Below are 24,537 nucleotides of genomic sequence, written 5' to 3' on the forward strand. Positions count from 1 at the left end.
TGTGGGACAATTACAAATAAAAGAGCACTCGAGGAAAAAGGCGGCTAATTGAGGATTTTTGCGCGTACGCGAGCCAGCCATTAATTTTTGTCTAATTTAATCTGCATTTGCAACAATATATACCCTCTGTCTAGGCTTAGACTAGGTATAAGATTTATGATTTATTGAGTTATGCCTGTACGCACCCCCTGCATGTATGTGCTGTGCACCTTCACATCACACGACATAATTTTTTCGAAACATGCATCACGCATCACCATGCACAGCCATCCAATAAAAAGTTCGTAAGCCGATCTCCCATTGGACGTCGCAGAACAACATGCGCAATCGCTTAACTTTGAAACTGCACGACGCACGTCTGCATAAAGTCCTCCCCTCTACCTATATTCGCCTGTACGCGCAGCTTTTTTAGACCTAATTACTGTACCACACCTGACGTTACCTGTCAATGGATCAATTGGCTACTATGCAAGCATCGTAAACAAATTACATAGACGCCTAGAGTCGCCATGCAAGAGACTGCTGTCGTTACCTCGCGCAGGTAACAAACCACCAGTTAACCATGCCGGATGCTGCATCAGGCGAGGGTTGTGCGCGCTCAGCACCGCGCATTCGGCGCTGGCTGGCTCGCTGGTGCAACAGGTGCATTCCATCCTCGCTGCGCAGACACCACAAGGTGGGCGCGATTGAGGTGCAGCAAGCGGACAACCACATCGAGTACCTTCAGCTGAACCCTGAGAGACGCATCAGGGTGCTGCATCTCTGCCCGGAAGACCTGGCCGCCGAATCCAATGGACAGGTGGCTGAGGGCGAGACGCCAGCTGAGCTGGAGCCGCCGGTCCCCGAAAACGAACAGTACTGGTTTGTCCGAGGCTCCCACTGCTCTTACAGGTGAAAATCTTTGAAAATTATGGAAATTCAAAAATATATCTGAATAACAAACAAAATTCCAGGCTAATGAAAAACAAGGCTAAGGCGAAACAAAAACAGTTGGAAGCATTTATCAGGAGGGATTCCGTGCGTTATAGCTTCCATAAAAAGGAATCGGAGCGGAAGTTGGCTGACTCACAGGAAGCAACAGCTTCTACTCCCTCAAATGGTAATGAGGAAGGGATTCTAAAAGTGGCAAGTGACCTGCTGGATAAGGTATTCAAAGATGCGGTCGCGGTTGCATCTGAAAAGCTGACCAAGTGTGGTGACAAAGAAATTGACGAGGACGTTGTCGACGCTGCTGAGATTAATATTTCGATGGAAAATAGTTTTGTAAATGAGGCATATGTCAGTGATGAGCCTAAAGGAAGCACTGACGCACATAACGAACTTTCAAAGTCTGCAAAGGTGACGGATGATGTGAAAATCAAAAAGGGTTCTTTCAACGAAAGCAGCTCAAACTTGGTAATTATCAAAATAATATTTTTCTTGTTTTATGATTTTTATATTAAAGTGTTCGAACAACCCTAATATGGATTGCATATTTTTATTTCTTGCACAGAGTTAGAATATGTAAATTAAATTAACTTTTTCTAACTTTTGTTTACTTAATTTAGATGCCATTATTAATGTTGCTGCATGGAGCATCATCAAGTGCTGATGTGTGGACGTCTCTCATTGATTATTTCGCCATTGCTGGCTACGAAGTTTGCGCCCCCGACATGCTTGGACATGGTTACAGTTCAGCACCTAATTCGAAGAAGGCATATTCTTTTGCTTGTCTCCTGCAGGACGCCCTTCAAATTTTTGACACCTATGTTAGTGGAGACAAAAAATGTGTCATCTTAGCGCATGGATATGGGTAAGAACATGATATATTTAACAGATCAATTCTTGGCTTTTAATTTGGATTGTTAGTAAAATCGAAACAAATTAAAGACTTATTTAATTTCTAACTTGTGGAAAACTCAGTCTACCTTAATCAATTTATAGTTGCTAATAGAATCTACAAAATGGTTTCGCCATATATCTTGAATTGATCGAGCGTCTGCTAAAAAAAACAGTGTCTAAATTGTGGACTCCAAATTCACTCCTTTGATATCCTAATCTAAGGAAATTTTCAAATATTTACAAACCCAATTTTTCACTCCTGAAGTTCTGTCAATAAATTATATTTTTTAATTAGGTAAAAATACTTATTGTGTTTTTTTAATTAGGTGCAGTTTTGGAGCAGCAGTAGCCAGGTACAGACCTCAAAACGTGGTTCAACTAGTGCTTATAAGCGGAGGCGGTCCAACCCCTTTGGCACCCCCTAGTGGTATTTACTCGTTGCCAAAATTTTTGCTTGGCTGTGCCAAACCACTGTTGCTCTGTGGCTTTAGGAGGTATAATGACGAGTGTTTTATTATTTTGCTCGCCATAGCGTTCAATTTTTCATTTCAGAGATTACTTTTACGCGGCCAGAGGAAAGAATCTGATTTTCTGTGATAGTGTGGATACTCCACCCAAGGTGCTGGAATATTTGAGGCAAGGCCAGCACTGGCCTCAAGGCGACTCAAGTTTCCATAGACGAATTTCTATTCCGACTCTATTGGTGCATGGAATGAACGACCCGTATATAACACTAGTTGAAGAGTGTGAAATGGAAAGAGTAAGTTACTTTTTACAGTTTTTGCCTTTCCACTGCAAAGTCAAGACCAAAATTTTGGCTATTGATTCTTTTCTGTCCTTAATTATCGCACATTAAACCTGAAGAAGCCAAGTTAAAAAAACCACACTGACGCTACCTTTTGAATTTTTTCAGACGATCCCTCGCTCATTTCTGGAAATTATTCCAGGAGCATCTCACTTCGCCATGCAAGAAGAGCCAGATGATTTGTGCCACATGATACACTGTTTTATAACGTTGTGGGAAAAGGGTAAAGGATTGAGCAAGTAGACATGTTAAGAGACTCAATAAGCTCTCATTAGCTTTTAAATATTGGAGAAAATAAATTCACAATAATAAATGACTGTGATGCCTTTCCAAGTATTAAGAGACAATGTTGACGTTTCTGAAAAGCTGAACTGCTGCAAGTATCTTATATTGCATGTTAATTATGGGAAATTTTAATGCAAGAATGACATTATACCTCTTAATCTCTTTATAATAGAACTACAAAATAAATTATTTTTTCCGAACAGTAAAAGACTATTATTAATAAATCTTCATGAAAATTTATTCAAATTACCTATATTCAATTGAAATTATGGATAGATGAATATTTAATTAATCACTTAAAGTGCAGCAGACAAGGTAAAGTACATTATTTATAACCTTACTGTACTATAAATTTAACATTAAATATAGAATTTTGCAGCTAATGGTAAAATTGGCCGCAGAAATATTACTAAACCCGCGCGATTTTTAGTCAAAAGGCTGAATACTTGATTAAAAATAAAATTATATATTAATATATAAAAAACCATAAACCTATAAAAATGTAGATTATTTTAGTTAAATATTTCGCTAATCACCATATAATAGGCGACGATACTCTCGCAGGAATAAATTAAGCAACAAAACCTAACAAATTTCATAACACGAAAAAATAGCAATCAGTTTATCATTCAAAGAAGATGACACATAAAACTTTGCTGCAATTTTAATTGGTCTATCTCTATAATTCGTTCAGTTAATTTTTGACTCGGTCTTCTTTAACTCGGCGAAAATATGAAAAATAACAAAAAAAAATGGTTTGGAAGAAAGGTAACGCAAAATATTATGCAATCAGTTTCTCAGATAACTGAATGAGGAAACCGGTATGTATATACCGCAAAGTTAAACCGCTTACCAGATAAATCAGAACCTCTTTCTCTGGCCCCTCCCCTTATATTTGTATTGTGTTTCTTCTGCAGCTGATTGCATGTTAGCCGTACATAGCAGGGAAATACGGGAGAGGACAGTCTCACAGACAGTCAGACACCATTTTTCAGATGGAAGTGCTGCGAGTTTGAGTCGCAGTTAAATAACATAAGAACTTTTCCTGCCGTACCTCCTTCGAGATCAAAATGAGCTCAAAGGACAAGGACAAAACTCTGCAGGACAAGTTAAAGCAGTTTTTTCGCCTGAACAAAGGGAATGCAGGTAAATCATGAGTTTATTCTTATTGCCATGCGTGCCACCGGCACTGCGTCCTCAAGTCTTTAATTTTTAATTCTTCTCAAACGTCAATTTGAATCTTGTTTCTAGGCACTGTTGTCGAGCGATTAGATTTTTCACTGTCTCCAGATATCGAGCTTGCCATTGGGCCACACTCGATGAATGTCAACGAAAGAGTGAAAAACCTGAAAGACATCAGTAACGTTGTGCTTCAGAAGAACTTGGAAGAAGTATGGCTTTAAGATAACATGTAAGATGCGATGCTTAAATTTAACATTCTTAATTATAGCATGCCGTTGAGAAACTATGGTCCCTGGTGCAAGACCTGCTCCGCGAGGATGTGTCCAAAGAGCATCGACACATCGTTTTCCAGTTCTTGTGCAACCTGGCGCAAGGGCAAGCGGACAAACTTGGCATTATTAGAGGACATTTCTTCAGACTGATCCAGACGCACCCTTTGCGAGAGGACGTAGGACCTCGCCTCGACCTCCTGAGGGCATTGACGGACAATGGCAAGGATGTTCTCTACATGGAGACCGAGGTTGCACCGTTCCTGCTCTCGTGGATGGCTGAAGTTTCCCATGCAAATAAAACTAATGACCTCTTGTCATTGCTAGTTAACGTTGTTAAATATAATGCTGGATTTGTTGAGGATGAAATTATAAGCGGCCTGATTCAGTAAGTTCTCAACATTCTGATCGACACCTAACTTTTATATTGTTTATCCCAATCACCAGAAACGCATGCTTTCTGTGCTCATGGAGCCAGCATGAAGAAGTCGTGTTTTCCAGCCTCGCTCTTCTTGATGTAATAGTTTGCTACTCGCAAATTTCGCCCAACATGCTGGAGACGTTTGTTTTCACTCTCTGCAATTTGGTCAACAACAAGACCTACAGTCAAAGCTGTTGGAAGGTGCCCTTAATTATGTCGGAAACTAATTTTATCATTCTCAAATGTGCCCTTCGCAGATCATGAAGAAAGTACTGGGAACTCACGTAGGTCACAGTGCCCTCTTCCAGATGATTTCACTTTTGAAGGATCGGAAGTTTAGCAACAATTCAATGATGCTGCGAGGAGCTATTTTTTACGTCAGCATGGGAATGTGGGGAGGGCAAAAGGTTACTTCGCTTAATACAACAGCCTGCACAGTGCTTCCAGCGTACATGGAGGTATTTTATATTTTAGGCTCTTTGGAGGACCAAAATCATATATGTGATAATTTTATTATAGGCGATCAAGCATGGTCACACTGTTGTCACTTACGAAGTTCTCATTTGCTTGCACAAATTGATTGTGCACAGTCCGAGTGACCTCAGTGATCCTGCCTGGAATAATGTGCTTGGAATTCTCGAAATAGCGATGATTTTAGTCCAGAGAATGAATCCACCTGTATCTCACGTAATTAATGTTGCCCATGACCTTCTCACGGACATTGAAGCACTGCACGAGCGAGGTGACTTTCGCGGTGATGTTGCTCGCTTTTACAACATCATCGCATCTTGCGCTGCCACCAGACCAGTAATAGCTGTGATATTTTAAAAGCATCATTTTTTGACCGCGGTGATTCATTTGCAGGAAATCTCGATTTTGCACTTGATTACATATTTGGCTGCTGACTTCACTCCTACCAAGCACAAATGGTTGACCAAACTCAATGACTTCATTGAACGCTACTTTTGGCAGGAGACTCGATCTAACATCAGAGTCAAGGTCCTGGATGTTATTTCCTCTGTGGTTCACGCTAACAGGTACTCTTGATCCTTTGCTTAAAGATAAAAATTTATTAAAAATTGCTATTTGAAGCATATTTTTTTGAAAAGAATCACCACCAAAACGAAACATGCATTTTTTAGAGCCTTGTATGAAGAAGAACTGCTAGAGAAAGTTCTGAACCAATTAGAACCAGCAGTGGCCAGGGATCCAGATCTAGTCGTTCGCAATGCGTCAGTTCAACTCTTGGTTGAATTATGCCTCGAGTGTGAAAACAAACGGTGCTTGGAACTGCTAGATTTGATTGATGAGGTAAATAACTACAGAGTCGAATTTATTTGCATGCCTCACTTGTGTTCTTCTCAGTTTCTCCATAGACCTTTTGAAATCTATGAAGCAACCTCTGCTGTAATTGTCAATGAGGCGGACGTTCTTGACGTGAAAAGTGCTGCTTTGGGCATGATCAAGATCTTCCATAGCAAAGCGTACCAGTTACCTTCAACGCATGCCATCAGAGCATATAAAGCCCTAGTTACTCACCTGGAGAACCATTACAAGAAGCCAGCTGTCTTTGAAAGTTGCAATGCTATAAGATTTCTGGTATTCCTTTGTTTCTTGACTTTGACTGTCATTGTTTAAAATTGAATATTTTTGATCAGATTTTCAAATGCTTCTTGCAAATAAGAGCTGACTCTCTTTACCACCTGGGCATGCCGGACCCTTTAATTCTTGACAATGACACTCCCTGCAGTGCCAAGAGAGTTACTAGATTCAGTCCCTATCTGGCAGTGGACCACCGTCTTGGCGAAAAACCTAGTGCGTCTGTTGCAGCTGGTTCAGCCTCTGGATCAGCATTTCCAGCGCCTACTGTGACCTATTTGTCACTCACTCATGCCTGCAGTGCTGTGATAATCTGCCTGAACAGTGAAAAGGGTATGTATATTTGCGGGTTTTTTCAATGAGAATTAAGAATTTAATGAGATTTTCTCTACCCAATCATTTTCGCTGGTTGTAAAATGTAGAAAACTTGCACTTTACTTTGAAAAATTATGAAATGTGAAATAAGCATAAATTGTTAGGAAGTATTGTCAAACTTTGAATAGGATGTCATGTTCTAATCTGTTGTCTGTGATTTTCTTCTGATTAAAGATTGGCGAGTACTCACATTAATTTTGTCTGAGCTACCACAAGTGATGCAAAACAAATCGCTGATTTTGTCAAAGCACGGCAATGATGTAGAATACTTGGCAAGCGCTTTGTACACCATGGTAACATCGCAAGACTAGCATGACATACAATGTTAACTTTCGTTTTGTGCTTGAAGGTCACTGATTTAACCATTGGGGATAAGTTGAAGACTCTTCCTCCGAAAATGTCGAGATCCGATGCGCAGTCCTTGGTTTTGCTTTCAATGGCCTCCCTCGTTTCCTACCCTCTCGACTCCTCCATGCAGCAGAAGATCGTCAAGTGTTTGCAGTTAGGCCTAACGACGACAATAAAATGTGCCATCGACTGCATGTCTGCGCTCACCCTGTGCACCTTGGACATGCAAGAGACCATGTATAAGCTGCTGCCTGAGGTCCTCCTCAAGCTTTCTAAGATTTCGACCACAGTGCACATGGCTATACCAATGCTTGAGTTTCTTTCAAGTAAGCAGAAATTTTATTCATCTCGCATTTAATTGGAAATGGGTGTCTTCTAGCTCTGACCAGACTGCCGAAGGTATTTGCGTCCTTTGTCTACGATCAGTACCTGTCGGTGTTTGCAATAGCTCTGCCATACACAAATCCCTTCAAGTTCAGTCATTTTGTCGTTTCCCTGGCGCATCACGTGATAGCAGTGTGGTTCTTTAAAAGCAGGATGCCTTTCAGAAGCAAGCTCGTTGGATACATAATTAAGGTAATTGGGATATTTTTTTATTCAATCCTTAACTCGATGATCATTTTAGGGCTTGAAAAACAATCTCACTGGAGAGACCATAGGCAGCAGGCCAGATATGGTGAACGAGGACTCGTCAAACAGAAGGCGAAGCTCCAGCTTGACTGAACAAGGCAGCAGACACCACAAGGAGCAGCTACGTCAGAGGGTGGAAACGAAGCCGGCCATCGACGAGACAATGATGCTTTTCCATACAGAATTGACCGAAACTTGTATTGATATGATGTCAAGGTATACCTTCTCCCGCTGCTCGGCCTTGCCCAAGAGGCCACCAACGACCCAGTGGCTGTTCAATGATGGACAGTCTATGACGTGGCTGCTGGGTCACAAGCTGATTACGGTTACAACCAGCAACTGCAGCCAAAAGGCGATCAAGTCTGGGCTTTGTGACAAATGCTTGCATTCTTGTCGCCTGGACAAGACATCAGGTAAAATATTCAAATCTCTAGTGTTCCTTTACTACCAATTGATACTTCCGTTAAATACTTCAGAAGGTCATAAAAAATACACAACCAGTATTAGTACTAGACATAGACAGTCCTAGTGAAAAAAATATATTTAATGATACTTAATTTGGATTTGAAGTTAGTAATATAATAGGCTGCTGAGATATTCTTTCCAAAGTTAATTTAATCAACCTTTTTTCTATCTAAATTTCCTAAATTATTAATAAATTCTATTTAATTTTAGGACAAAGTGCTGCAATGAGCGCTCCTCAAACACAGCCGCCAACTGCAGCAACTAGCCCAATGGTAGAGAAGGCACCAAGCCCTCCTGTTGATACGGACTTGACACCATCGCGTCGGAGGCACAAGTCAGCAATCCAAGGCAGCGTGAGTCGAGACAGTGTGGGTATATTTGGACCAAGAACTAAAGATGATCTACACATGAACTCAAGAGCTCCAGACGCTGAAAACTCAAGAAATGAGGGCTTCCTTAGTAAAATTATTTTGGTTCCTGTTTTGGACTATTTGCTAAATTTTGTTTTCAGTGATGCAAGTGGAGAAATCTGTGGACTTTGACAGAGGAATGTGCACCTGTTGGTGCCAGAGTTGGGCAGAGATTAACATTGGAAGTCCAACAGGTCTGAACAGTCAAATTTGTATGTTGCTTTATTGAAATGAATACTTGGTTTAGGTCACGTTTCTTGGACAATGCGGCTCCAAAACCTGCCCTACTTTGATGCCTCAGCTCCAACTGTTGAGTTTCCCCTAGCGGACGTGTCAACATTTTTTTTCCCAGAATTGGAAAGCCGCGAAGGAAGCAAGTCAAGGATTAGCTCACCTGAGGTATTTCTAGTTTAAAACCCAATTTATTATCTCTGACTCAATTTTTTCGCTCACAGATCCAGAACGAGCCGATATTTTCTGAAAGCATTCCAGCTTCTCCAGTGGGTCAAACTCAGCATACAGAAATTGCTGAGAAAAAGCCGCAGTCAATTTTGCCTAGGTAAACCACACTTACAACACAAATTCTTGAATAAAATGATTCCTTCTTCAGCCCCAGCCAAGAAGTCGCTCCAATCAGACCAACTTCCGAGGCAGTGCCCGTGCCCGGCGCTGAGCCAGAGGATTCTGATGAGGCACATGACGAAGAGGAAGGGTTGGAAGGCGATAGCAGGCGCAGGAATCGCGTGAAAAGGTCCAACTCGAGTCCTGAGATGAGCAGCAGACTGCGCAGTCCGTTGTCTCTGCAGCCTCCAGCCCTGCATGCTGCCAACAGCCTGGGTGGCGACGACTTGGACAAAAATGCTCCCTTGAGTCCAACTGGAGATGAGAAGAAACTGATGCCAAAGCCACCACCCACCAGGTTAAAATTTTATCTTTTTATAATTTAAAATATTTTTAAATAAATTTGAAGTGACACAGTGAAATTTCAAAATGCGAAATATATTATAATTATTGCAGGGTCAGTTGTGAGGCGATTCCAGAAGAGATGGGTGGCACTTCTCCCCCATCAACATATCCCGCTGAGCCCGTCCTGAAAGTTGTGCAAGCTGCGCAAGTAATCGAGGCAAAGCCCATAGAACAGGTGTTGCCACCGCAGCCACAAATAATGCCACAGCCCACTCCTCAGCCAGTGGTCAAGCCAGCTCTTGCACCTATGAAATCTGCGCCGATGGTGCCAGAAAAGGTTTAGTATTTTCAACCCCGTGAAAATAAAATGATTGATTTTTCTGGTGATTTCAGAGAACCGAGAAAAGTCCACCACAAGATGCGAGGCCTGATCCAAGTACCTTACCCCCTCTTTCGTTCCGAGACAGAGGACACACTATCTCGGTGATGAGCCCAGTAAAAAGACCTGACCCAAACCTGCTGAGAAGAAATGCAGCAGGGGGATCGACCCCTAGAGGTGCAGAACCTGTCATGAACAGTGCAGCAATGAAGCCCAGGTTTGTTGATTATCTTACTACTCACCCTTGAGTAAATTTAATTTTAGCTCACCAAAATTCCAGTAAATTACTAATTTTGTATAATCTCTGATTAGAAAACAAACATTAATGTTTTCTGTCCTTCAGCTTTGTGTTTCTGCAGTTATACCAAACGGCAGGGTTGGGCAGCAAGGGCGAGAAGCCAGTTTTGGTGCCAAAGGATGATGTTGTCAACAGAACTGTGAAGACTCTCAGTTATATACCACCATATGAAACGCACAAACTTGGCGTCCTGTACGTAGGGCCCAATCAGGCGAACAATGAGACTGAAATCTTGCGCAACACTTGTGGATCTGTGCGATACACAGAATTTCTGTCGGTATGTATTTTCTATAAAAACCTCTAAAACAACTAGCCAAGCGCCTTTTTATTTAAGGGCCTAGGAACGCTTATTAAGCTGAAAGCAGTGGACTCTCAGACAACATTTCTGGGTGGACTCGACCAATCGGGAAATGACGGGAAATTCGCCTACATTTGGCATGATGCCATGACTCAGGTAATATTAAGCAGTGGTAAGCAAACCAAAAGTTATTCATGCATTATTTAGGTGATTTTCCATGTCGCCACATTGATGCCAACCAAAGAAACCGATCCCAGCTGTAACAACAAAAAGCTCCACATTGGAAACGATTTTGTCACGATTGTTTTTAATGAAAGTGGTCAAGACTACAATGTTCACTGCATAACGGTTTGTGACCATCTTCCACACCCATAGAACTATTGTGAACTGACGAATATCCGCAGGGTCAGTTCAACTTTGCCTGTGTGGTTGTCACCCCAATGGGCCATGGAACTAACCAAGTGACGATGAAGATCAAGGAAGATCTTACTGAGCACCTGGGAGCATCGCAAGTGACTCGGATCATCTCTGATCAGAGTTTGCCCACCCTAGTAAGGCAACTCGCGCTGCATGCCAATGTGAGCCCCTTTTCAATAATGTTTTGAGATAGCTTTTTCATTTTTAAATATTTTAGCTGGCATCTCTGATAGTCCGTAACATGAGCAAAAGTGTCCTGTATGCCTCCAATTGGCTGGAGCGTCTGAGGAATATAAAGCGAATCAGGGCCAGAGTACTAGAGAAAGCTGAGGAAAAGAAGAAGGCGGCTGACATGCAGAACAAGGACCAGGACGATTTCACTGAATTCGCTGTCTACTCTGATCAGCCAGATGCAAAGAACCAGAGCATCAAATTATAAAACTATATTAAAACTGTATAGTGTGAAAATAGATATATGTCATATTTGCAATTATTCACGCCATCATGTGGCACAACTTATTATAATATTCCCTTTAAATAAATTTATTCGCAGCTTACGTAAAACTGTAAAATTAGCCTTTCCTTTCTAATCAAGAAATGCATCAAATTTATTATCTACATATTCATAATAATGATTTTTGTTAGCTGATCTGTAGTAGAAAACTTAAGGGATAATAATCGCAGATGGATGTTGAGGTAAATTCAACTATTAGCATTCTTGAAAAATAATGAAAACAAATTTCCCCTATATATTTTTTGCTCATCTTGAGTAAAAAACATCAATATCATATATAGTCTTTATTTTAGATTTTGTTTTTTTATCGTTCCTTTAATAATAAAATTTGGTCGAAAAATCTGACAAGGTTTCCTGATGTGAACGAATATAAAGCCGTTTCCTTTGGGAATACACACATGAAGTTGAGTGGCCGAGCCAGCAGATAATCGATCAGTGCCAGTGCACGTGTGTCGTGTCGTATTGGTGTATGGCAGTAGGGTGCAGACGCAGTAGCGAGTATGAAGCAAGGGAGCCAAACGCCCCGCGAAGACCATACGGGCGGGCAGCGCGCGAAACGAAAAAGCATTCCGCGCTACGGAGCACCGGCCACCGGCACCGCGGGAGCAGCAAAAGCAAAAGCATAGCGAGCTAGTGGGGAGGCAGTGGTGCCACCTGTGGAGGGGCGGCGCCACCAGCACCTGGAAGCAGCCGAGCAAAATCGATTTTCGGAAACGGCAGGCTGATATATATTTTCGCCGCGACTGGGCCGAAAGTGAGCGAGGTGGCGAGCGCGGGGACTTTGGCCGAAGCCGGGATGGAGTCGAGCCAGTAGGCAGGCCTGTCGGCATCCGTCGGCGTCGGCAGATGCGCCGAAACTAGCTCCCCGACCGCGACACACTTCCAAAGGTGCGTGAACTCTCGCCTCCGGCGGCGCGCCTGTGGGGCCCCACGGCCCTCGACAGGTCCCAGGCCGCGTTGCCCCGAGCCCATTCGCTCGACCCGGGTCGCGTGAGTCCCTCCAATGCGCTGATAGCCCCGTTTGTACGGCTGCAACGAGCACCAATATGGCTGGTTGGCCTCCTGTGGGCCTAATTTGACCTTTAAGGGATTGACTGTTTCGGCTGCGGAAGGCCGCGGCTCGTGCCTGATTCGGGCACCTCGCGGTACCAGTTTTCGGGTCGTCTGGCGCATCGTGCTGCTGAGTTTTTTTTATTATTGCAGTCTTAATTCGCAATCGTGCTCTAGTCGGAGGGGTTGATTTGACAGGTGTGAGTGGTGCGCTTTGTTTGTGATTCAATTAGCCTCCTGTTTTGCAGCGAGTGAAGAAAATAAGCAGCAGAAATTCGATTACGAGCTGTTTTTGCGCCATATGTGTGGCCTGACTTCGCAATTTGGCCAATTTCGGGCCATTTTAATCCTCTTAAAGCGCATTTGAACTTCCTAAATAATTAATGTTGCTACTTTGGGTTAAAAAATGAGCGTGCAATTTTTATCGATTGGCCCTAAACTCGTGGGCCAGAGTGCATAGCATATTATACGTTGACTTGTTTATTAGGAGTGTAACGGATTTAGGTAATTTTGACTGGCCATACATTTTTGCACCAGGTCAGTTTTCTTAAAAACATATACTTTTTGTGGCACTTTGGTTCTAGTCTAAACGAGTAAAAGCAAATCATTTGAGCAACAACGACACAAAAAATACATTTTAATGACTCTTTCTACTCCTCATACTGGTTTTAAAAAAGTTTTGCAAAAGAAATTTGAATAATTATTGTTTGATTTGAAATGCAATCAAGCGCGGGATCATCAGGGTTGCAATTGCTTACCACCCGGTTACTTTTTACGGTTTTCACCACTCAATTTTTACCAAATTCTTGCGCAAGAAATGTATTTATTCCATATTTCCCGAGCGAAAATCTAAAATGTGCGGTCGGAGTGCTCAAAATTTCCTCTACTGTGCAGATTTTTTCTTTTATATTGACATTTCTAAAAAAAAATATCTGACAAATTTACAAGTCGAGGCTATGAGCTAATAATCAGAAAATTGTTGAAAACCGAGGTGCAAGCATTGCCTGTAAGAAAAAGAAACTGGTTAAAATAAAAAAACGCTTTTTACCACTACACTGCATTTTTTTGTTTAAATTGCGGGTTTTCTGCAACCCTGCTGATCATTTTCATGATATTCCAAATACTATATTGATATGGACGTGAATACACCTTTTTTCAAACCAAATTTGAATGCGATTACTTTTGATGGAATGTAGGTTTTTATAAGTGTTAAATTTTATGTGATACTTACTCACTTTAAAAAATATATATATATATATATAAATTAAATTTAAACGCAGGAAAATTATATTTTGGATGCTAATCTCTACTGTGGACTAGAAAATAATTGCGGAATATTTTTTATTTTTGTTTTCTGTTATTCTGTTTAAATTATATGAACAAACAAGAAAGGATATTGTTTTAAACCAGACATAAATTTTTATTACACCTATTCCATTGTCTTTGGCTTTTGGGTATCATTGCAGCGAGTTAAGATGTGGTTTTGTACCGAAAATAATCGGGTCTGCTGCGGCGGGGCTGGCAGCTAATTGGAAAGATGTTAGAAATGGAAAGAATAAAGCGAAGAAAGAAAGGGATGAGCAGCGGCTGGCGATAAATAATGACTCCTTTTTGGTGGCTATTTCTGATGTTTGTTGGCAGCAACAGCAAGCGACTGGGGCAAGAGTAACACACGCACGAATTATCCACCCGTCTGTCCAACACACCCGAATCACGTGACTTGCTACTCAGCAAAAAACACTTAAGACATAATTGCACCAACTAAATGGTTTCTCTTGTTCTTAACTGCACTCTTTTAAACATTGTGGTATTTAGAAAAGGATCGGATACACATTGTGTCGTTCCTGGAAGAAAGATTTTTTTCTCAGACCGCAAAATACATGAAAAAATGGTAAATTTGTTTTTTTGTGCAAAAATTTATTTCCTTTTTCACTAGCAATTATTGAAAATAAAAAACTATACAGAAATTTGTTACAAAATCTAAACGATTTAATCAATTAACTTTGGGAAGTAGAAATGAAATGATTTGCTTAGTTATCAATTCGCTTATCTTTTTTCTCACATTTTTAATTTTGTTAAAATATTATGCTAATCTGCTTTCAAAATCATTAATACGTCTGTAACATTTTGAAGTCTCTAAAATCATTTGATGAACTAACCTGTTGTCTTTGTTACAACATGGTTTGTAAAATTGCGTTAAATAGCATGAATTTAGACAACAATAAGAAAGTACAAACTAAAGCCCCTTGTGGAAGCCCCCTGTCGTTTGTGGTTCTCGTTTTGCTCTTTATTTTAGGCTGGGTGTTGTCATCAATCGCGTTGTCGCACGGCTGTTCTTTCTCTTTCCCCTCGACTTGTCCCGCGACAATTATTAACTGCTTTTTAAGCGTTACGCCCAATTAGTTTCCCAACCCGTGATGCAGCTAAACTAAACAGGCCAATGGCGATTTTTCAGATTGGTAATGCAAATTTATGCTGATTAATTGATACTGTTACGAATGTTCAATATCCACGTGTAAATTGATCAATCAAACGTGCTTGAATGCTGGCCTGAGGATGATTGATTGTGAGGAGTTTTTTTTAAACAGATTTTACACTTGGATTTTTCCTCACAAAGCAATCTGTCAATGAGGCGTGATGAGCAACAATAATATCATTTAAACAGTGTCGCAAGACGACAGACTTTCACAATATCGAATTTCTCATGGCTTGTTAGGAGTAAGTTTTCGGAACGTATTTAAATGGAATTTTTTCCTCCGTTGTTGTTTACAAATTTGCTTCGCTGGCGTGTCTGGCGATTTTGCAAATTAATAGTACTGACGATGAGCAAAAAATGCTTGGTCTTGCGGGGCGACCAGTCGACTCGCACGACAGCGTCTGTGAGCGGCAATATACGCGAGATCAAACATACATTTCCATGCACACTCGTCAGAAAGCTTCGCGCGTGCATTTGCGTATGCTATATTTAGAGCCAGGCTGGCTGTTATTCACAAAAGTTTTCTTTCTTCCCGTCCTCTTTTTTCTTTTTTTCTATCTCTCTCTCTCAAAAGTGCGACTTCGATCAGACGCTCTGAAGGAATCGCTTTCAAGCCTAAGAGCCTTTCTATCCCGTGGTATAACAAAAATAGCACCGAGTTTTTTAATCTAGAATCCTATAGTAACGTGTAGAAAACAGTTTTAGAAATTTAGCAAAATTTTCAATTTCTCTTGTGGGAAAATTGGGGCTGTTCCCAATAAAGTACCCGTTTTTATCTCGTGAGCTCACGTACACTTGCACGATTTCACTGTTGAAAGTATAGACAGTGATTGAATCATTCAATCACGATTTGAAGCAGAGTTTTTTACAAATTCATCCTGCGCAACCTTTCACCGGGGTGCACTTCAGATTTAAACTCTTTTGACGCGCGCTGACTCGTAAAACCGGCAGGAGCGATTGGATTGTCGTAAAGGCAGGCTCTAAATTACGGCGAACAGCGACGGCGCCGTCCTCGCGGTGTCTAAACTCCGTCTTCAGGGCAGTAAATCCGCAGCTTGTTTGTTTTGCCCGCTGCAGGACGGAGGCAGGTTTTGCGAAAGAAAACGCATCGATGCGTGGCGTCGATAAACACCCGAAATAAACGGCAATCGATGCGTGCGATGCCGACTGGGCAGAGCGAGCAAAGGAGCTGGCCTGCTGGCCACCTGTTGTCGCGCCAATGGCCAAATTCGGCCGACGCCGCCGCTCGCTTTCCCTTGGCGCTTATCGCGGCGCGTGAATCTCGCCCGGCTCCAGCTTGCAGCAATTAACTCGAGGAATTAACTCGGCGGCCGCTGAATCGCAGCCCTTGTTCCGCCAAATGACGCATGCGACACCCCCGCCCGCCGACGTGCCGCCCCCGTCTGCACCGCCAACCCATTATCTCCGCTAATCTGCTCGCGGATTTCGCTGCCGACGCATTTAGCCCCAAGACACGTGCTTCGTGCTCCGCTGAAATTTCGTTTTGAGCTCGTCTGCCACTGCTTACACGCATTTCATACTTGCATCCAGAAGATGCCTGCGGTAAAGACGCGTGCAAAACGCACTAATATATTATTTTTTTTTTTACTTTTCTCCGAGATTCACTAAATAATTACACACTAAACTGTCGCAAATCAGAATATTCAAAATCGTGAAGTTTGCAACTTAACACTTTTTGGCTATTTTAAAATTAGGCGCACAAAACAACAAATTGTATCAGTATCAGAACGCCAACTCGGTGTTCAAGCTGGAAAATCTTTCTCAGTAAAGTAATGATGTCACGAAAACTTGTTTTGAATTTTACGAATTTTTTAAGAGTCCCCTCAGAGATTCTAAAAAATCAAATGATTTTATTTCTCACCGCTCATTAGTGCTAATAATTGCCCGCTTATTCAAGAAGTGTTATTCTTTATGCAGGCGTCAGTGAAAATATATTGCACGAAAGCAAAACGATAGCAATAACCAGCGACGTCATTTTTTCAATTTTTTCCGTTAGATTGCAAAAAGCCATCCTCGATATCTGTCGTTCGGCCAAGGATACAAACACATAAAAATGCTAAAAGCGCTCTCGTCCCGCCATTGAAAAGCGCATAATAATCGGTTATGCAGCGTGGCATTTGCGCGCGTCGCGTCCGCCGTTCATCGCCAGAATGCACCTAATCCACACACAGAATGTCGCAGCAATCGCCCGAAGATCCGCACTCGTCTAAAATCTTCGTGTTCGCGAAATGCAGGCCGACTCACACCCACGATACTTCTTCTCAAAATGTTACTTTTTACTGCACTTCACCGTGCATTTCGTACTCCTCGAGCTTTTTCATAACTTCAAGTTGCTCGAGAGAAATTTAGCGGCCAGACTCACGTTATTAATTGTACAAAAATTTGTCCCCGCGCCACCCTGCTTTTTCCTTGCCGCAGAAACTGAAAATCTTTTCGTCTCTTGCAGATGGGGAATTCAGCAACTAGCCAAGCGAAAAAGGGCGACACCGCCGAGTACGTTAAGGAGTACCTGGAGCGTGTCAAGGAAGAGTTCGAGGAGAAATGGAAGAAGAACCCGACCAATACTGCGGCCCTGGACGATTTTGATCGCATCAAGACCCTCGGCACCGGATCCTTCGGAAGGGTCATGCTCGTCCAGCACAGAGCGAGCAAAGAGTATTATGCCATGAAGATTCTAGATAAGCAGAAGGTCGTCAAACTCAAACAGGTATGTGTGCTTTTTGTCTATTTAAAAAAAAAATGATCGCAAATTTTATTTAGCTCTGACTGTTGCTTGTTTAAACGCAGAAATATATTTTTAAATTTAATATCTGGCTCTGAAAGGATTAACCATAAATTTTGCGTTATCTAATGAGCCAGGAGATTTTTAGCAAATAATATTGCATTTTTTATTTGGCTGCTGTAAATTCTTCCTACTAGAAGTGCGATGCCTTGGCCGTTTTCTCTCACTCGCTCTTCAGTTTTGCGCGCAACAATGAAGCGAAATGTCCCGAAAAAGCAGGTTCGCCGACTAAATTTAGCCTCGGCGTGCAGAAAATGATTTTTAAAATAGCCGACGCGCGATGTTTGCGAGAGAGCGGCGAAACTTTGCCCGAAGTGTGTACAAAACAGCGCGGGCACAATCGCGTTGCTGTGCTCTCTCGCTCGTGTTTTACTTCACGTTTGGCCGCTTGATGAGTCTGTATATGTGCTGTGCGACTGACCCACTAACAGGGCCTGCGGCTTTAGCTCTGATCTCGAGTGAATAGCCTAGGCCCCGCCGCCACCGCCGCCGTTTTATTCTCTAATTTGCACAACGCGAGCACTCATTGTCTGGCCGAACCGGTCTTGCTTTAATCTGGCCAAATGGCATGTGGTGAAAAACGCCTGCCGTAAAAGTTCCGAAATGCAACACGCGTGATTAATCACTTTGTTTGCCACTACTGAAAAACGCGCCCATCAAAATAACGAGCGTGTATGCTGCTGTTAAGGAATTCGTGCCAAGTGCTTGAAACGTGAGCGTAAAAAGGCGTTGAAAGTGTTCTCACAGAAGTCTTTGCGATTTATTATTTAGTTGAGAAACTTTTAGGCAAAAATATAATTTTATTGTGTTAATCCTAAACGTAAAGTAAATTACCCAAGCAATGGGTGCTACGTTTAACCTCATTTTTTAACGTTGTCAACTGGAATATAATATATATTTTAACTTGTCTAGTTAAAAAAATTAGACAGAATTAGATGCTGTATTTCTTGTCGGTAATTTGTGATAGAATAAATGAGCTGATTATTCCCTTTAAAATGGGAGTCTGTTAAACTGAATATTAGAACAAACAGCTCTTCGCTTGAAGAATACACAATTTGATAGAAAAATAATTGGCTAAATTTAATGATGAAGATGAAAATTATATTTCAAACCCCAATTATTTGCAAGGTTTAAGAACAATCAACCATCAAATGTTTGATAGCAAAAACATCATGAAATGCCTTTATGAAATGACTTGTTGAGCAGAAAAAGTGGTGTTTTCTTTTCCGAGTTAAACTTAAAATGCTTATTTTACGGAGTTTGTGCCTAATTCCTCAGCAAATTTTTTTTCTTTCAATGGTTCACCCTATCCGAGATGGGATAGGATAAAATTCGCGGAAACTCCGCGTCCCAACATATCTCGAACGGGCCTCATTGGAGGTAGCCCAGTCCAGAAAAGGACCTGCTCGAGTTACTGTCCCCGCACTGGCGTCCCTTCTTAAAACGCTATAGGCGTTCAATTTGAGCATGCTGGAAAGGCGCAAACCAGCAAGTAGCGAGTCGGAAAGATTTCGCAATCCTCCAAAATCCGAATGGAATCGTCATCGAAATGCAAGAGAATCAAACGTAGGCGCAAATCAGCCTGCACTCGATCCCCAAACATCGCTCTGATTCTCACAACATCAAGTGCACGCAAAGCATGCTCCTAAATGTTACCGCAGAGCTTCACTTTTTCTCAAAGATGATTGATTTTGCATTTTTACTTATTTAAAATATTTTCTCGTCAGGTGGAGCACACATTGAACGAGAAGCGCATCCTGCAGGCGATTAGTTTCCCGTTCCTGGTCAGCCTGCGCTTCCACTTCAAGGACAACTCAAACCTATACATGGTGCTTGAGTACATCCCTGGTGGCGAGATGTTCTCGCATCTGCGCAAGGTGGGCCGCTTTAGTGAGACGCAGTCACGCTTCTACGCGGCGCAAATCGTGCTGGCCTTCCAGTACCTGCACTTCCTTGACCTCATCTACCGAGATCTGAAACCAGAGAACCTGCTGATCGACAGTCAGGGATATCTCAAGGTACGGATACCACCAAATTAGAGTATCAAATAGTTTTCCCGACAAAATGGTAATCATTTTTCAATATTTTAAATTGTATTAAAAAGAAAAGGAGGCAAGTGGCCCTTTAGTGGGCTGGGTCCCTGTGCGGCCTGGTGCGCCCATGTTATCCGTTCGAGGTGTTATTGGCACCCGGGTTTCAGCATTCGTGCTAGTGCAGTGCGCGCCCTTCCCGGTCCGAGGACAGGGATAAAAAGTGCAAAAAAATATCTAAAAAACAATTCAATTTGAGGGGCTCAAAACAAATTTCTCTCTTTCTTTGGTGAATGGGTAAAATCAGAATTTTTCACTTGTTTAGAAATGAATAAAATGCACCAAATCTTTTACCACAACATTAAAGAAACTTAAATCTGTCCGCATTTTTCGACTGAAGATTATTTTCTCATTGCCTCAATCCAAATAAATAAAAAATGTACGCAGATTACGCCTTTTTGATGGCTTTAAAAACCAACAAAGCTTGATATATGTCTTTCCTTATTCAATCAAACAGTTGAAGGCTTAAGCCTCTCTCTTCACCGAGATTATTTATCTTTTTTTAGGTTACAGACTTTGGTTTTGCGAAAAGAGTGAAAGGTAGAACTTGGACATTGTGCGGCACCCCTGAGTACCTGGCGCCCGAAATCATTCTGAGCAAGGGTTACAACAAGGCGGTGGACTGGTGGGCGCTGGGCGTGCTCGTTTATGAAATGGCCGCTGGCTACCCACCCTTTTTTGCCGACCAGCCCATCCAGATCTACGAGAAGATCGTGTCTGGCAAGGTGCGCTACCCCTCGCACTTCAGCTCAGAGCTCAAGGACCTCCTGAGGAACTTACTACAGGTACGTGCCGCGAACTGTCGAGGGGCTGAAGATCTTCATTTTGGTTTGTCCTCTCTTAGGTTGACCTGACCAAAAGGTTTGGAAATCTGCGCAACGGCGTCAACGACATCAAGAATCACAAGTGGTTCTCGTCGATCGACTGGATCGCCATTTACCAGAAAAAGGTGGAGGCGCCGTTCACGCCGCGTTGCAAGGGTCCCGGAGACACGAGCAACTTCGACGACTACGAAGAAGAGGCTCTCAGGATCAGCTCGACTGAAAAGTGCGCGAAAGAGTTTGCCGAGTTCTAAAGCCGCAACGAACCCTGACTGGCCCACACAAAAGAAAGAAAGAAATGCAGGAAATGAATTACAGTTAAAGCTAAGTAGAAAGACGGGACAGGAGCCAACGCCGGCAGCTGGGGTCCGGTGTGCAGCGGTGACTTCTTCAGCCGAGCTAAACCGAAAACACACATTCCTCCGATTTTGCGTTTTGTTGAGAGCACTCGGTTGCTGGGCCGCCAGAAAAATCGCCGAACGACACGGGTTGACAAGTTTCATTTTGTGCCATTTCCAAGAACACCTCCCGCCTTTTTGGTTTCCGGGCGCGGTTTCTCCTCCCCCGGCGGCCTGCTCTGCGAGTGAGAGCGACTTAGGTGTTAGATTTTTGTACTGCCGCGGTCACCGTAGCCCCGAGCCCCACCCGATCGACAAGCGGCCCACTAGCTGAGTAAGGGTTCTGGTGTAACAATCAAAGATATCAAAACTGAGATACAATCGAGCGGCGAACCGAGCCAGCCGGCGGACAGACAGCGTGCCAAAAGGCGCCTTCATTCCAATTTCCGAGCGAGCTTCGGAACGACTTCTTTTCAGCCGAATTCGACCTCATCGGGTTGGGAGGTTCTGGTGCTTTGCGACCCAACGTATTTTATCTTGCTTGCTTTGTGATCTCTTGTGCATTTTAAAGCGAAAAGCAACCACCAGGCTAGTCTTCCACCCACCGTTTCACGCAGGGAATCCCAACTTGATTTCTTCGCGAGTGGAGCACTGCGAATTCCAGGAATGTCCGCCCGCCGTTCTAATGGTGGACACGCTTTCTGGTGTCCGTATTAACTTTCGGATACTTTGCGTTTCTTAAAACAAATCTAATCGATCAGGAAAGTGTTGCGTGCATCTTTTTGGCTACCCTCCCTGCTTGAAAGCCCCAGAGAAAAATCAATCGTGCATTTTCCCGGAGATGCAAGCGCCTTACACACACACACACAAACATTCACGAGCAAAGTGGCCTTTTCAGGGGCGCTGTCGGCCGCTCGGTTCTCGGCCAGCCGCGATTTAAGTAAGTGTTGTGCTAAAGAGATTCATTCATTCGTTCCCCCGCACCCACCACTTGGCATCCGTAAGGTTAAAAGTCAGTCGATGTTCTCTCCGCTCTCTTCTCCCGCTATCTCCATCTGTATCTCTGTCCGCGCAAGAAATGGTCGTGCCCTCAACCATCCACTATTATACACATTAATGACAAGTAAATCAATGTGCTGTAGCTGCAAAAACAAGGAGTTGCTGACGAACAAGACAAACAAACACGAGTAAATCAAAATGTCCAATTATATTATTATTACAAGATATCTCCCGCTATCGACTCTATCGCAAGAAGTGCTGCTTGCCCGAAAACTACTCGCTCCATCGAGACGAGCAGGAGATTAGAGGAAATTATTAATATATATTATATTACACACACACTACTATTATTATACGAGAAAGGAAGAAAACTACTGAACGAGCCGACGAGTCAATCTGTGTTCACTCTCTGACTATCTTTCCTACTACTGAGCTGTTGCTGAAATGTAATACACAAGACATGATGAGTTTTGTCGATCGATTTTTGATATAAAACGCAAGCTTCACTCTTGGACCCGCCGCGAGAACAACACTTTTGTGTGGAAATATAACGCTCTCTCTCTCTCTCTCTCTTCTCACCCTGAAAACGCAGGCTCAAAAAATAACTCAAAACGTTTCGAGAATCTCGCTGTCGTTTTATCCGTTTTGGTGATGTTCCTGAGCCGCAAATTGCATCGAAAACTACACTATGACAGTCCTCAATTTTGCATTCAAGAATCTCTTTTTCGCCGGTACTTGAGTAGTGTGTAGACCTGGGAAACAAAGTTTTTGTGTAACTCGGGATCGTCAACCTGTGCCCCGCCCGCCGCCGTAATTTGTAAAGAGAGTTAAATCGTGTGTATATTTATCGTGGAAAATGTAGCCGTCTTTATCATCTCAACAAACAACATATCTCTGCGCTCTTGGTGGCTCAAAATTATCGCTGGGTTTTTCCGAGAGGGTTACAAAGTCGGTAGAACGAATTCTCTTGAGCCTTTTCCGTGCATGATCCGAAAAATATTGTTATATAAATGCTGAAAATTCGATTTCTTTCGTTTTGCGAAATTGGCCGAGTCACAGAACCCTTGCTGGGAGACGAGCAATTGCAGCATGCATCTGGACCACTCTCTTTTATTTTTATCGCTACCTTATATTTTTGCCGATCGGTCGAAAAGATTCGGTTTTTTCTGCGTTGACCCGTTCGGGTCGTCTCGTAAAGTCATTCCAAGGAAACCATGCTTACAAATTAATCCGCCTGCACGAGAGTGGTGCGTCAGCTTTTTATGTCCGATTGATTTCTGTTTTTCATAAATCGATCACGATTCGCTTGTCAATGCATTATAAACAAAGCAAAATGGATGTATAGCTCTACTTGTGATGTAAATATAAAATGAGCATAACTGAGGCAAAAAGAATCTAAATTCGCTTTTGCGTCATTCCGCAGTGAACGCAACTGTCAGCCGACGAAGGTGCTGGAAATATTATTTTTCCCTCGATTTGGAACTATACATGAGAATCTCTGCAAGAAAATCAAGATTTTTTACTGTGCCTATTAGTAGAACATTATACTTGGTGGCGCCGGCAATTTGCAGTTATTTACTCTGCCGAATAACGCAAAAGGCAAAAAATTAAACGTGTAACATCGTTAAACGCTAAAACGAGTCCACACACAATACACGCCCGCAATCAAATTCACACTGATGTATTCAATGAAAAACGCTATGGTTGTACGAAGGGAGAAGTTCGACAGAACTCTTCTTAATCAATTCTTACCTGTTTAGTCACTTACGTTTCAACTTTCTATTTTTAACACAAATACACGTCGCCTTTGTATACCCCCTTGCGTCACTCCCCTGCTCTCGTCGTGTACATATTTTATTTGTTATTAGTTGTTGATTAATAAATTAATTATTGTTAATTTTTGTCGATAATAATGTGATGGATACTTCATATACTCATTTCTTTCGAAAGAAGAAACAAACGAACGTGCACAGATGCCATTTAATTTAACTTTTGACGAGTAAAATGTCTTGTTGATTAATTTTAATTCCTGTTTGCTAGTCTGTGGTCGAAACTTTGAAATTTGTGTTTATTGGCACGATGAAATTAAGTATAAATTTAATATTATATTCTATTGAATGTTGACCAATTGGTGAATCGATGAAAATTGTTTTGATCGTCTAATCTCATGTCTGTCAAAATTTCCGCCTGTCTTTCGAGCTGATGAGATTTCTGGAAAGAGAACCAATAAAATATGTAATGTTGTACTATGCTGTTTGGGTTGTGGATTATAATTAGCAGCATGAATTAAATGCGCTGGATGTGTTACATTGAATAATAATTATTTTTCAATTAAATGGATCAACTTGTATCACTATGGTGTGGCAGCTTCTAAATGTGGGAGAAAATTCTATAGATAGGGTTGAGATGTTTTCGTGATTACAAAATGGTTAAAATGCAGATTAAACAGAAGCAAACACACACAAGAATTGTAACATTCAAACACTGCGAGTGAAAAAACTTTATAAGTTTTTAAAATCTGTGGAAGTAATTGCTGAT

General features: G+C 42.1%; 3 protein-coding genes across 4 annotated transcripts; all 3 read left to right on the forward strand.

Moving 5' to 3' along the window:
- Positions 1-399: 399 nt before the first annotated feature.
- Positions 400-3,119, forward strand: LOC135937807 (uncharacterized). Its single transcript, XM_065481059.1, has 6 exons — positions 400-891; positions 954-1,395; positions 1,548-1,792; positions 2,148-2,315; positions 2,374-2,581; positions 2,735-3,119. Exons 1-6 carry the CDS (start codon positions 563-565, stop codon positions 2,867-2,869), a joined length of 1,527 nt encoding a protein of 508 aa, XP_065337131.1. The 5' UTR covers positions 400-562; the 3' UTR covers positions 2,870-3,119.
- Positions 3,120-3,895: 776 nt separating this feature from the next.
- On the forward strand, positions 3,896-11,480 carry gig (tuberin). The gene is made up of 26 exons (XM_065481053.1): positions 3,896-4,057; positions 4,163-4,302; positions 4,362-4,750; positions 4,810-4,984; positions 5,041-5,241; positions 5,303-5,590; positions 5,648-5,820; positions 5,926-6,094; positions 6,149-6,382; positions 6,442-6,715; positions 6,932-7,050; positions 7,107-7,431; positions 7,485-7,681; positions 7,731-8,148; positions 8,411-8,659; positions 8,712-8,804; positions 8,858-9,009; positions 9,066-9,169; positions 9,221-9,529; positions 9,628-9,853; positions 9,910-10,112; positions 10,239-10,470; positions 10,528-10,647; positions 10,699-10,839; positions 10,896-11,069; positions 11,126-11,480. The coding sequence occupies exons 1-26, from the start codon at positions 3,982-3,984 to the stop codon at positions 11,345-11,347; spliced, it is 5,403 nt and encodes a 1,800-aa protein (XP_065337125.1). The 5' UTR covers positions 3,896-3,981; the 3' UTR covers positions 11,348-11,480.
- A 596-nt stretch (positions 11,481-12,076) lies between these two features.
- LOC135938164 (cAMP-dependent protein kinase catalytic subunit 1) lies at positions 12,077-24,455 on the forward strand. 2 transcript variants are annotated; one of them, XM_065481739.1, is made up of 5 exons: positions 12,077-12,310; positions 17,416-17,676; positions 19,479-19,769; positions 20,348-20,626; positions 20,686-24,455. In XM_065481739.1, the coding sequence occupies exons 2-5, from the start codon at positions 17,416-17,418 to the stop codon at positions 20,914-20,916; spliced, it is 1,062 nt and encodes a 353-aa protein (XP_065337811.1). In that variant the 5' UTR covers positions 12,077-12,310; the 3' UTR covers positions 20,917-24,455. The 2 variants fall into 2 exon arrangements, with proteins under 2 accessions (XP_065337811.1, XP_065337810.1); XM_065481738.1 differs by lacking the exon at positions 12,077-12,310 and adding an exon at positions 17,127-17,237.
- Positions 24,456-24,537: the final 82 nt, after the last annotated feature.

The sequence above is a fragment of the Cloeon dipterum genome, chromosome 2 (assembly GCF_949628265.1).
Source record: "Cloeon dipterum chromosome 2, ieCloDipt1.1, whole genome shotgun sequence".
Classification (NCBI taxonomy): Eukaryota; Metazoa; Arthropoda; class Insecta; order Ephemeroptera; family Baetidae; genus Cloeon; species Cloeon dipterum.